At 39.5% G+C, this 14,053-nt stretch overlaps 1 protein-coding gene across 3 annotated transcripts in view; it reads right to left on the bottom strand.

Annotated features, from left to right (window-relative positions):
- LOC110445988 overlaps positions 1–14,053 on the bottom strand; it is a 36,877-nt gene that overhangs the window by 8,512 nt on the left and 14,312 nt on the right. For 2 of the 3 annotated variants that reach the window (XM_021490911.1, XM_021490913.1), the window contains exons 19-32: positions 13,528–13,664; positions 12,971–13,093; positions 10,881–10,985; positions 10,266–10,376; positions 9,800–10,043; positions 9,334–9,574; positions 8,748–8,981; positions 6,462–6,669; positions 5,893–6,090; positions 5,091–5,320; positions 2,099–2,196; positions 1,771–1,849; positions 1,383–1,488; positions 363–395 (exon numbers count right to left, since the gene is read on the bottom strand). In XM_021490911.1, coding sequence (XP_021346586.1) covers positions 363–395; positions 1,383–1,488; positions 1,771–1,849; positions 2,099–2,196; positions 5,091–5,320; positions 5,893–6,090; positions 6,462–6,669; positions 8,748–8,981; positions 9,334–9,574; positions 9,800–10,043; positions 10,266–10,376; positions 10,881–10,985; positions 12,971–13,093; positions 13,528–13,664 — 2,147 coding nt within the window. Of the gene's footprint in view, positions 1–362; positions 396–1,382; positions 1,489–1,770; positions 1,850–2,019; positions 2,197–5,090; positions 5,321–5,892; positions 6,091–6,461; positions 6,670–8,747; positions 8,982–9,333; positions 9,575–9,799; positions 10,044–10,265; positions 10,377–10,880; positions 10,986–12,970; positions 13,094–13,527; positions 13,665–14,053 lie in introns of all 3 variants that reach the window. The other variant, XM_021490912.1, reaches the window with a different exon arrangement.

Genomic DNA, 14,053 nt, shown 5'->3' with positions numbered 1-14,053 from the left:
CATACCAGCTGACCTTAATTAAGGACAGCTTGATACAGCGCTGACCTTGGTCCTTCAAGCCGGCTGACCTTAATTGAGGGTCAGGTTTTTTTTTTATCTAGAATGCCATAAAATGTTTCAGGCCCAGCAGGAAAAAAATAAGGTCAGTGCTGTAGAAAGAAACCATCATGTACATCATGTTTTTGTCTTTTAGTTATAGTACAGGTTGCAATCTGTGTTCTTGGATTTGTCTGCTATTGTGTTCTAAATTATAATAGACATATACATTGTATTACAGACAAATTCAATAAACTGCATGAGTAGGGGATTATGATTTGCCTGCAAGCTTGTTAAGAATGATTGGACTATATTAAGTGGTTTACCTGATATCCAGAGTTGTATTGTATGGCATCATACTGTAAACAACAGAAGAGAACATATGTAACGATATAATATATAATGTTAGGGTAAGAATGAAATCAAATCTGATTAAAACTGACAAGACTGAAGCATAACTATATACACACGTACCATCAACTTGTTTAGTGATGAAAAAAAATAGAAAATTGTATTTATACTCTATATAATTTATCTGCTTATCAGAAAATGAAGGATATTGTTGGCAGCAGCTGGACGAGTTGTTTATTTACTTGTAGGATCACTTGAGTGATTACCTTGATACTGTAAAACAAAGATTCACCATTGTTTTATTATTGTCCTTTATGTCTTCATAGAATATGTAGTTTGTGAAAGAAATAGTCATGTGATAAGAAATAGTAAAATATATAACTTTTGACAGAAAAAGCTTAATGTGTAACTTGTGATAAAATTGTTATGTAGCTTGTGATAGAAATTGTTATTAGGCTTAGAAACGACAGGAGAATAAACTTAATGCTTGCTGAATTAAGTTTACAAGTCTTGAGGAAAAGATTTGGGAGGAAAAAATGTTTCTTTTCATTGTAACTAACATGATAACCTGCATATGTAATGTGATTACCTGTATAAATAATGTGATTACCTGTAGGGACCTGCCTTTAATTATAGTTATACAGGTGTGGTCTTAACTGCATGAGAACCTTTTTAATTACCTGTTAAGGGACGCCTTAGTTATCCAGGTGTGGTCTTAACTTCATGAGAACTTTTGTAATTATCTGGACGGACCTGCCTTAGTTATACAAGTGTGGTTTTAACTGCATGAGAACTTTCGTAGTTACCTAGAGGGACCTGCCTTATCTTTACAGGTATTGTTTTAACTTCATGAGAACTTTAGTGATTACCTGGACGGACCTGCCTTAGTTATACAGGTGTGGTTTTAACTTCATGAGAACTTTAGTAATTACCTGGACGGACCTGCCTTAGTTATACAGGTGTGGTTTTAACTTCATGAGAACTTTTGTAATTACCTGGACGGACCTGCCTTCGTAATATAGATGTGGTATAAATTTCATGGCCATCGCACGCACTTCTGTGTCATCATCCTGGATCAGGTTTGACATTGCCTGAAAAAGTCTGCACAGACAAAAAAACCTTGGTGAAATTCTGACATCTTTGATAGGTTACAAATCCTCAAATATTGTGAGGTTTGGCGAGTCTCGCTTGTTTAATATGTTACTGTTTGCATTTATAATGAATTCCTCACTATTATAGGAATCCTGTTGAAATATAATCCATGCCAAAACATAAAAAAAAGGAAAATGCCAATAAATTGTATTTTGCCCTATAGAATGCTCAACTAGAAGTATCTGGCTTTATCTTTTGTATTATACCTAAGGATAACCATCGTACACTTACCTAATGATACAGTTTTGATAGGGCACATCCTTTGACAATCCGGAGGGGGTCATGATGACATGTCCAACAGTGACTATTCCTTGTGCTGCAGCCAGTCTGAAGTNTCTCACAATTATAGGAATCCTGTTGAAATATAATCCATGCCAAAACATAAAAAAAAGGAAAATGCCTATAAATTGTATTTTGCCCTATAGAAGTATCTGGCTTTATCTTTTGTATTATACCTAAGGATAACCATCGTACACTTACTTAATGATACAGATTTGATAGGGCACATCCTTTGACAATCCGGAGGGGGTCATGATGACATGTCCAACAGTGACTATTCCTTGTGCTGCAGCCAGTCTGAAGTGTTCATCCCCGGTCATCTTACTGGCCTTCAACACTCGGTCACTCCACTGACACAGCACATCTGACGAGGGGGGTCTAAACAACAAACAACATACTGGTCACTCCACTCACACAGCACATCTGACAAGGGGGGTCTAAACAACAAATAACATACTGGTAACTCCACTGACAGAGCATGTCTATCTAAACAACAAATAACATACTGGTCACTCCACTGACACAGCATGTCTGTCTCAACAACAAATAACTTACTGGTCACTCCACTCACACAGCATGTCTGACGAGGGGAGTCAACAACAAACAACATACTGGTCACTCCACTCACACAGCACATCTGACAAGGAGGGTCTAAACAACAAACAACATCCACTCACACAGCATGTCTGATGAGGGGGGTCTAAACAACAAATAACATACTGGTCACTCCACTGACACAGCATGTCTGTCTAAACAACAAATAACATACTGGTCACTCCACTGACACAGCATGTCTGTCTAAACAACAAATAACATACTGGTCACTCCACTGACACAGCATGTCTGTCTAAACAACAAATAACATACTGGTCACTCCACTGACACAGCATGTCTGTCTAAACAACAAATAACATACTGGTCACTCCACTGACACAGCATGTCTGTCTAAACAACAAATAACATACTGGTCACTCCACTGACACAGCATGTCTGTCTAAACAACAAATAACATACTGGTCACTCCACTGACACAGCATGTCTGTCTAAACAACAAATAACATACTGGTCACTCCACTGACACAGCATGTCTGTCTAAACAACAAATAACATACTGGTCACTCCACTGACACAGCATGTCTGTCTAAACAACAAATAACATACTGGTCACTCCACTGACACAGCATGTCTGTCTAAACAACAAATAACATACTGGTCACTCCACTGACACAGCATGTCTGTCTAAACAACAAATAACATACTGGTCACTCCACTCACACAGCATGTCTGTCTAAACAACAAATAACATACTGGTCACTCCACTGACACAGCATGTCTGTCTAAACAACAAATAACATACTGGTCACTCCACTGACACAGCATGTCTGTCTAAACAACAAATAACATACTGGTCACTCCACTGACACAGCATGTCTGTCTAAACAACAAATAACATACTGGTCACTCCACTGACACAGCATGTCTGTCTAAACAACAAATAACATACTGGTCACTCCACTGACACAGCATGTCTGTCTAAACAACAAATAACATACTGGTCACTCCACTGACACAGCATGTCTGTCTAAACAACAAATAACATACTGGTCACTCCACTGACACAGCATGTCTGTCTAAACAACAAATAACATACTGGTCACTCCACTGACACAGCATGTCTGTCTAAACAACAAATAACATACTGGTCACTCCACTGACACAGCATGTCTGTCTAAACAACAAATAACATACTGGTCACTCCACTGACACAGCATGTCTGTCTAAACAACAAATAACATACTGGTCACTCCACTGACACAGCATGTCTGTCTAAACAACAAATAACATACTGGTCACTCCACTGACACAGCATGTCTGTCTAAACAACAAATAACATACTGGTCACTCCACTGACACAGCATGTCTGTCTAAACAACAAATAACATACTGGTCACTCCACTGACACAGCATGTCTGTCTAAACAACAAATAACATACTGGTCACTCCACTGACACAGCATGTCTGTCTAAACAACAAATAACATACTGGTCACTCCACTGACACAGCATGTCTGTCTAAACAACAAATAACATACTGGTCACTCCACTGACACAGCATGTCTGTCTAAACAACAAATAACATACTGGTCACTCCACTGACACAGCATGTCTGTCTAAACAACAAATAACATACTGGTCACTCCACTGACACAGCATGTCTGTCTAAACAACAAATAACATACTGGTCACTCCACTGACACAGCATGTCTGTCTAAACAACAAATAACATACTGGTCACTCCACTGACACAGCATGTCTGTCTAAACAACAAATAACATACTGGTCACTCCACTGACACAGCATGTCTGTCTAAACAACAAATAACATACTGGTCACTCCACTGACACAGCATGTCTGTCTAAACAACAAATAACATACTGGTCACTCCACTGACACAGCATGTCTGTCTAAACAACAAATAACATACTGGTCACTCCACTGACACAGCATGTCTGTCTAAACAACAAATAACATACTGGTCACTCCACTGACACAGCATGTCTGTCTAAACAACAAATAACATACTGGTCACTCCACTGACACAGCATGTCTGTCTAAACAACAAATAACATACTGGTCACTCCACTGACACAGCATGTCTGTCTAAACAACAAATAACATACTGGTCACTCCACTGACACAGCATGTCTGTCTAAACAACAAATAACATACTGGTCACTCCACTGACACAGCATGTCTGTCTAAACAACATACTGATCACTCCACTCACACAGCATGTCTGTCTAAACAACAAATAACATACTGGTCACTCCACTGACACAGCAAGTCTGACAATGGAGGTCTAAACAACAAATAACATACTGGTCACTCCACTGACACAGCATGTCTGTCTAAACAACAAATATCTTATACGTACTGGTCACAGAACTCTAGAGTAAACAACATTCCAGATACAGACATGTGTGGTACATACCCAATGTCCAGTCACAACCCACCTTTCTGTGAAGTTTCATATCATACTGTCCAGCTCCAGTTCAGACATAAGATATTTGACCTCTGACCTTTAGAAACTGCAATTGACATTCCTATTCAACAAGTGGTGCTTCATTTTGATTGTTCTGCTAGAATAGGATCAATGATTGGTGATATTGACACTTCTGATCCTGAACCAATGAGATTTGCTGCTCATTGGTGGCAATATCTAATTAGAGTAGAGACAATTTTTACTAAGAACCAAGTTCTGGGAGAACCTACCTCGACATATCTATGCAGTTTTTAATTCCAATCGCTGTAACTGCCAGTATGGCTGCCTCCACATTTCCCCGCCCCTCTGGAGTATCACCACGGTTACAGCAGTACTGGTACAGCTGGTCAGCAATGTTGTGGTCAGTGCCGTGAGTGTTGTGTATACTGACCAATAGAGACAGGCAGCTGGTCAACAGGACAGGGTAGGTCTCCCTCAATAGCACATCAACCAATGTCTCCTGTGGATCAGTGACAGATGACAGAATCACCCAATGTTTATATGACACTGTTAAAGTAGTAATGCCACAAATATTCATCTGTATACAGTCAATTCTCAGCCTAATCATGAAAAGCAGAGTATTGAATGAGAGTATTATAATAGTAGTTCAAAGACAAAATTTGGCCCGTATTCATGAAACCGTTCTCATGCTCAAGCATAAAGTATGTGCTCAGACCCTCTTTTTGTATCTTGCTTAAATCAGGATAAGAAATCAAGTGAAAATGTTTAAAATTGAGTCTGGCTTAAAGTCCCTTAATTTTTTTTTCAAAAGACTGACAAAATACAAATTTTCAATAACTTAGCATGGTAACAAAAAATTTGACAAGAGCACAGAATCTGAGTTTGTGCATGAGAATGGTTTCATGAATACAGGCCCAGATTCAACCAGAACTGAACAATTCTATCAAGATTTGGCAGTTATTCTACACAATTTTCCAACATAACTCTGCCATTCTCGAGATAAAAAGGAGAACAGTATGTGACGAGGGAGAAGTGTACCTGGATGTTGGTCCAGTGTAAGGCCTGCCATACCTGAATGTTGGTCCAGTGTAAGGCCTGCCAGGCCCCTGACTCCAACATGTCCTCCAGTGTTGATACACAGGCCACCTTAGTATCCATGTCTGACCTCTGGAGCAGCTCCCTTACAAACCCGACCACGTCCTCCACCTGCCAGTCCTGACTCATCAGTAAACACTGGACCAGGTTCTTGGTCAGTACTCCTTGCCCTAACTAATTACATCAGCAGATATAGTAGCACATCAAGCGACTGTACATTGGTGAAGTTTCAAGAGTGATTACAAAGTTTTAAGTGATAAGCACATGGAAAAGTACATGTAAAACTTATCTCAAACTTACCTGAAAGTATGTGCTTACATACAAGAAATCAAAATGAATGCTTTGTCAAGAAACATTGTTGCCTGTTATACATAATTAAACATTTTGAAAACAAGAGCACCAGAATAAGGTTCTATTCTTCTTGATGACTAACAAAATTTGTTTTAGGGATCATCCCTCAAAGCGTATCATTGTTAAAAAGTATCTCATAAGGTTGAAATGTGTGGAATAAGCAATGGCTTTCTATAGTTCTAACATATACCTACATTCACCCCTCTATGTTGATCCGTAGCAGACTTCTGCATCACCACCATCAAATGGAGTCCAGCTGATTTTACTTTGCCAGGATAGGTTTGTGTAAGTTTGTGGAGGACAGCGAGGAATGTGTTTTTGATGAGTGGACACACACTGGGGTCACTGCCTATCCAGTGTCTCGTCATCAATAGGTCCACCACCTCAAGAACGTCAGCTTCTCTGAACAAAACATCAATTACATATGATAAAGAAACTCATTCTTAAGAGTGTTGTCTTCAACCTGTCCATGAGCCAAATCCCAATACTGTACAAACTGTCCATGAGCCAAATCCTCATACAAACTGTCCATGAGCCAAACCATGAGCCAAATCCCAATACAAGCTGTTCATGAGCCAAATCCCAATACTGTACAAACTGTCCATAAGCCAAATTCCAATATAAACTGTCCATGAGCCAAATTCCAATACGAACTGTCCATGAGCCTAATCCCAATACAAACTGTCCATGAGCCAAATCCTAATACAAACTGTCCATGAGCCAAACCATGAGCCAAATCCCAATACAACCTGTCCATAAGCCAAATCCCAATACAACTTGTTCATGAGCCAAATCCAAGAACAAACTGTCAATGAGCCAAATCCCAATATAAACTGTTCATGAGCCAAATCCCAATATAAGCTGTCCATGAGCCAAATCCCAATACAAACTGTACATAAGCCAAATCCCAATACAAATTGTTCATGAGCCAAATCCAAGAACAAACTGTTCATGAGCCAAATCCCAATACTGTATAAACTGTCCATGAGCCAAATCCTCATACAAACTGTCCATGAGCCAAACCATGAGCCAAATCCAAATACAAACTGTCCATGAGCCAAATTCCAATTCAAACTGCCCATGAGCCAAATCCCAATACAACATGTCCATGAGCCAAATCCCAATATAAACTGTTCATGAGCCAAATCCCAATATAAGCTGTCCATGAGCCAAATCCCAATACAAGCTGTTCATGAGCCAAATCCCAATACAAGCTGTTCATGAGCCAAATCCCAATATAAGCTGTCCATGAGCCAAATCCCAATATAAACTGTTCATGAGCCAAATCCCAAAACAACCTGTCCATAAGCCAAATCCCAATACAACTTGTTCATGAGCCAAATCCAAGAACAAACTTTTCATGAGCCAAATCCCAATACAAACTGGCCATGACCCAAATCCCAATACAAACTGTCCATGAACCAAATTCCAATACAAACTGTTCATGAGCCAAACCCCAATACAACCTGTCCATGAGCCAAAACCCAATACAAACTGTTCATGAGCCAAACCCCAATACAACCTGTCCATGAGCCAAAACCCAATACAAACTGTTCATGAGCCAAACCCCAATACAACCTGTCCATGAGCCAAAACCCAATACAAACTGTTCATGAGCCAAATTCCAATACAAACTGACCATGAGCCAAATTCCAATACAAACTGCCCATGAGCCAAATCCCAATACAAGCTGTTCATGAGCCAAATCCCAATATAAGCTGTCCATGAGCCAAATCCCAATACTGTATAAACTGTCCATGAGCCAAATCCCAATACAACCTGTCCATAAGCCAAATCCCAATACAAACTGTCCATGAGCCAAATCCCAATACAAACTGTCCATAAGCCAAATCCCAATACAAATTGTTCATGAGCCAAATCCAAGAACAAACTGTCAATGAGCCAAATCCCAATACAAACTGTTCATGAGCCAAATCCCAATACAAACTGTTCATGAGCCAAATCCCAATACAAACTGTACATGAGCCAAATCCCAATACAAACTGTCCATGAGCCAAATCCCAATACAACCTGTCCATGAGCCAAATCCCAATACAAACTGTCCATGAGCCAAATCCTCATACAAACTGTCCATGAGCCAAATCCCAATACAAACTGTTCATGAGCCAAATCTCAATACAAATTATCAAATCGACAAGAATATAGATATTTCTCTGTGGGTCAGGATCTCAGGTAATGATGTTTAAATCCCTTTACATTGTGGGTGAGGACCTCAGTTTATGACATCAGACTTGTATGATGTCACAATGGAGGACAATGCCGAGCCCACATACTGTATCAAGTTTTCTTACCGGATATGTTATTCATTGATTTAATTAGTTTATCTTTTCCACTAATTAGCATTAAACTTGAATAATTTGCTGTGACATAGGTTTTATAATGACAGGAACATGTAATTATAGTTTAGTAAGAGGTAAATTCCTATTACACTTTGTATGCAAGACACGTTGTTAACAAACCTGATATTATGGATGACTAGAATTTTCTCCAAACACAGAAGAATTCCATGCAACCTGTTGTACTTGTGACTGGGACATGGAGTCTGTGGAATATCTTTCAGAAGTCCCATCAGAGAGTCCCCCACAGACTGTACAGTGACCATAGCAACAAATGCACTTGCTGTTAAATGGCGGAGGTAGTACACTGGACTTGCTAACAGGAACCCGATTCGACTCTGGAACTCGGTGATAAGGCTAGAGAAAGCAAAAATTCATTTCAGGCTTTGCAGTCAACTTTTCATCTTAAATAATACAAAACAAATCCTATATTTGTTAAAAGATAACTCTAAATTTAAATACATGTACATGAAGAAATCTATCCTTCACAATCTGTACACATATTTTGAAGGCCCCCTTCCTTTTGGTCAAACATCTGGTACTCCCCGTACACAATTTCACTTGATCCCCCCCCCATCTTTTTTGGATATTTTCAACAAGCTGTTGAGGAAAAGAAAAGTTGAAGACAGTTTTGTTATTCCTGATTGAGTTTTGTTGGACCCTATTTGAGACGAAGCAGGAGAAAACTTAGTTTCAGTGATCACTATACCTGTGCTGTTGTTTGACTGTTTCTGTGGGCCCCAGGTGTGAGAGTAGTGTTAACACTGGGAACAGAGAGGGGTGGAGCTTGTCCACAGCACCAATGTCTGTCTGTAGGGCTTTGTCCAACTGTCCTAGCATAAAGGGGGGTAGCTCAGGGTAATGGGCCGCAAACTCTTGGAAAGACAATGTGTTACAGGCACCTTCCTCCCAGTTTATCTTGGGGCCAAATATCTTTGTCACCAATGCACCTAAAAAGGTCATAGCAAATTATAAACAGCATAAAAAATAGCAGTTCTGACTTTGAATGGAGGTGATGAAATTATGCCTTTGATATAATTTGAAGACGTTAGCAGAAGCTGGGGCTGTGTTTGAAAGATTAGTAACCTAGTGTTACAGTTCTGTAATGGTACCTCCTTAACTACAGACACAAAATAGGGCCTTTGTCTTCCACCTACATATTTCACCATACTTACTGAATAGACGTGTGGCAGCGTTACGTATGGCCCATGCTGGCGAGCCGAAGCTGTCCACCACCAGCTTCACAGCGCCCTCTATGTATGGAGTGAGGGAAGCAGTCAGACTAGAGTCACTGTACAGAGAGTTGAGGATGTTGAGGCCATGAACCTGAGGCAGGTCAAACTTGTCGTCTAGCTGTGAGGCCAGGGGTAGACTGGTGATGTGGAACAGAGAATCCAGAGCTGTCTGTAACAACTTGGTCTGTAATTGTAATTGTAACAGGCAGCTAATGTACATTGATAGCTAACATGTTACATGTACCAGGTAACAGGGATAAGTAATGAAATATGGTATAAAATATTTTCTCTTTATAACTCAATTTAAAATGATATGCTTCAGCTAATTAAGATGGATTAGACTTATGTACTGAACTATTAATGGCCTAGTTGATTTGATCGCTACATAAAACCAATCCCCAACTACCTTTTTGTATTTCCTCTCACAACTGACAATGGTCTGTATGATTATGGGCAGGCCAGCGGACATCCTGGTTGTGGATGTAGACGTCGCCTTGGTGACCAGGGTAGACAAAGACTGAAGAGATCAATGAGATAATGATGTTGTGATGAAACTCCAGAAAACAGTTCATGGCACACTGTCTGGCACACTGTCTGGCACACTGTCTAGTGTTGATAAATGTTCTATATCATTCAGGAGCCCTTCAGAAGTTATGGGTCAGCCACAAAGTATATCTTAAGAACAGGTCTTTCATCTTTTCAACTGATGCATTGACATTGACCTTGAATAAGGTACTAAAGACATTGGGGTAGGGGCTTTAACGTTTGGGTAGGCATTATAACTTAAGGGAGCCTATACATTTGGTATGTGATTGATCATGTTTCATCAAAACACTATTTGAAGTTTCGTTTTGGCCACAAACTGAACTAATGTTAATGGACAATCACAACCATACTCTACAAAGATTTATACTGGTATGTATACAATCTATCTGATTCATATTTATAAGTACTCAATATGGACACCTGTCAGTATTAAGCTAGATGGAGGAGATAATTGTTATAGATATACAAATCTTACCTCTTTCAGAATGAGCTCGGGTACCTGAATCAACTCCTGATTACTGGATGCAAACAATGACGCACAAAAGCGAGCAAAAGCAGACCGACACCCTTCTATTACACCCTAAAACAAGGGAGAAATGGAATGTAGTACATATATAAGTAGACCGACACCCTTCTATTACACCCTAAAACAAGGGAGAAATGGAATGTAGTACATATATAAGTAGACCGACACCCTTCTATTACACCCTAAAACAAGGGAGAAATGGAATGTAGTACATATATAAGTAGATCGACACCCTTCTATTACCCCCTTAAACAAGGGAGAAATGGAATGTAGTACATATATAAGTAGACCGACACCCTTCTATTACTCCCTAAAACAAGAGAGAAATAGAATGTAGTACATATATAAGTAGACCGACACCCTTCTATTACGCCCTAAAACAAGGGAGAAATGGAATGTAGAACATATATAAGTAGATCGACACACTTCTATTACACCCTAAAACAAAGGAGAAATGGAATGATCGACACCCTTCTATTACACCCTAAAACAAGGTAGAAATGGAATGTAGTACATATATAAGTAGACCAACACCCTTCTATTACACCCTAAAACAAGGGAGAAGTGGAATGTAGTACATATATAAGTAGATCGACACACTTCTATTACACCCTAAAACAAAGGAGAAATGGAATGATCGACACCCTTCTATTACACCCTAAAACAAGGGAGAAATGGAATGTAGTACATATATAAGTAGATCGACACACTTCTATTACACCCTAAAACAAGGGAGAAATGGAATGTGGTACATATACAAGTAGACCGACACCCTTCTATTACACCCTAAAACAAAGGAGAAATGGAATGTAGTACATATATAAGTAGACCAACACCCTTCTATTACACCCTAAAACAAGGGAGAAATGGAATGTAGTACATATATAAGAAGATCGACACCCTTTTATTACACCCTAAAACAAAGGAGAAATGGAATGTGGTACATATATAAGTAGATCGACACCCTTCTATTACACCCTAAAACAAAGGAGAAATGGAATGTAGTACATATATAAGTAGACCGACACCCTTCTATTACACCCTAAAGCAAAGGAGAATGGAATGTAGTACATATATAAGTAGATCGACACCCTTCTATTACACCCTAAAACAAGGGAGAAATGGAATGTAGTACATATATAAGTAGATGAGGGACAACTATCATATAAATAACTAATAATGAATTTTTGCTTTCAGATAGTTCAAAATTTGCTGTTGGTGTGGATATTTAGGACATCTGACCTACCTTGTATCGATAGTTGGTGAGGATATTTAGGAACACCTGACTTACCTTGTGTCGACAGTTGGTGAGGATGTTTAGGAACACCTGACTTATGTCTATTACACCCTAAAACAAAGGAGAAATGGAATGTGGTACATATATAAGTAGATCGACACCCTTCTATTACACCCTAAAACAAAGGAGAAATGGTATGTAGTACATATATAAGTAGATGAGGGACAACTATCATATAAATAACTAATAATGAATTTTTGCTTTCAGCAAGTTCAAAATTTGCTGTTGGTGTGGATATTAAGGACATTTGACTTACCTTGTGTCGACAGTTGGTGTGGATATTTAGGACACCCGACTTACCTTGTGTCGACAGTTGGTGAGGATATTTAGGAACACCTGACCTACCTTGTGTCGACAGTTGGTGAAGATATTTAGGACACCTGACCTACCTTGTGTCGATAGTTGGTGAGGATATTTAGGACACCCGACTTGCCTTGTGTCGACAGTTGGTGAGGATGTTTAGGACATCTGATTAACCTTGTGTCGACAGTTGGTGAGGATATTTAGGAACACCTGACTTACCTTGTGTCGACAGTTGGTGAGGATGTTTAGGACACCCGACTTACCTTGTGTCGATAGTTGGTGAGGATATTTAGGACACCCGACTTACCTTGTGTCGACAGTTGGTGAGGATATTTAGGACACCTGACTTACCTTGTGTCGACAGTTGGTGAGGATGTTTAGGACACCCGACTTACCTTGTGTCGATAGTTGGTGAGGATATTTAGGACACCCGACTTACCTTGTGTCGACAGTTGGTGAGGATGTTTAGGAACACCTGACTTATGTTCTGTATAGTGTCCACAGCGCCTTCATCCCTTTGATCCAGCACTTCTGTGAGGTGTCCCAGGCTTTTACAACTCTCCTGTAATCATATCGTGGTTGATATGTAATTTTCAACAATTATAAAATGTCACTTCACATATTTGAACATACAATTGCTGTAATATGTTATTGGATTTGGTTTGGTTTTCAGGAGAAAAATCTATTTGAGGGAATATTGAAATCTAGACTTTTTTCTCTCCTGTTAAGTCTTACAGTGCTTCTTGTACCTCAGCCAGGTTTTTTTTTCTTTTCTTTTCAATTCCAAAATCTATTCGCCTTCAAGGGTTGTGAGGGTAGGGGTGCCCTGGGTTTATCCCAAACACAAACAATTTGCCCTCGGCTCAATAGATATACCTGTTATTCTTTAAACTTAGCTTGCTATTAATCTTATACTTATTACATATTGAGAACAATACAATAAGCTGATTTGAAATGTAAAATGTCCAAGGTGAAACTCCCTTGTGAGCTTGTTACCTTGAGGTTGATCCAGCACCAGGAGAGGAGGTACTGGTACTCTGCAGACAAGGATGTCGACTCTGTATACATGTCCTCACTCTCAGCTATCCAACTCTCCAGGGCAGAACCAATCTCAGCAAAGGATGGGCATTGTTCTGTATGGTAACAATGTCAGACGTTTGGATTTCAAGATTTATTTTCAAGAACCATAGCTCAAATACTACAACCACACTTATCCAATTATCTACTAACGAACATGTTCATAGTAATAAGCTTGCCTACAGGTACCCAAACCCATTTAGTGATTATGTGCATAGCAGCACACCCACATCCAATCAATGTCAGGCTCTACTTTTAGCAGTCAATCTGACAACTGTACAGAGCTAGCCACCATAACACTATACACTTACCCTTCTTACTGTACCTTTACCAGTCAATCTGACAACTGTACAGAGCTAGCCACCATAACACAGTACACTCACCCTTCTCACTGTACCTTTACCAGTCAATCTGACAACTGTACAGAGCTAGCCACCATAACACT

This window comes from Mizuhopecten yessoensis, unplaced genomic scaffold, assembly GCF_002113885.1.
Source record: "Mizuhopecten yessoensis strain PY_sf001 unplaced genomic scaffold, ASM211388v2 scaffold2435, whole genome shotgun sequence".
NCBI classification, from domain to species: domain Eukaryota; kingdom Metazoa; phylum Mollusca; class Bivalvia; order Pectinida; family Pectinidae; genus Mizuhopecten; species Mizuhopecten yessoensis.
The sequence above is the reverse complement of the archived record's forward strand: the minus strand, read 5'-3'. Positions and strand labels throughout refer to the sequence as shown.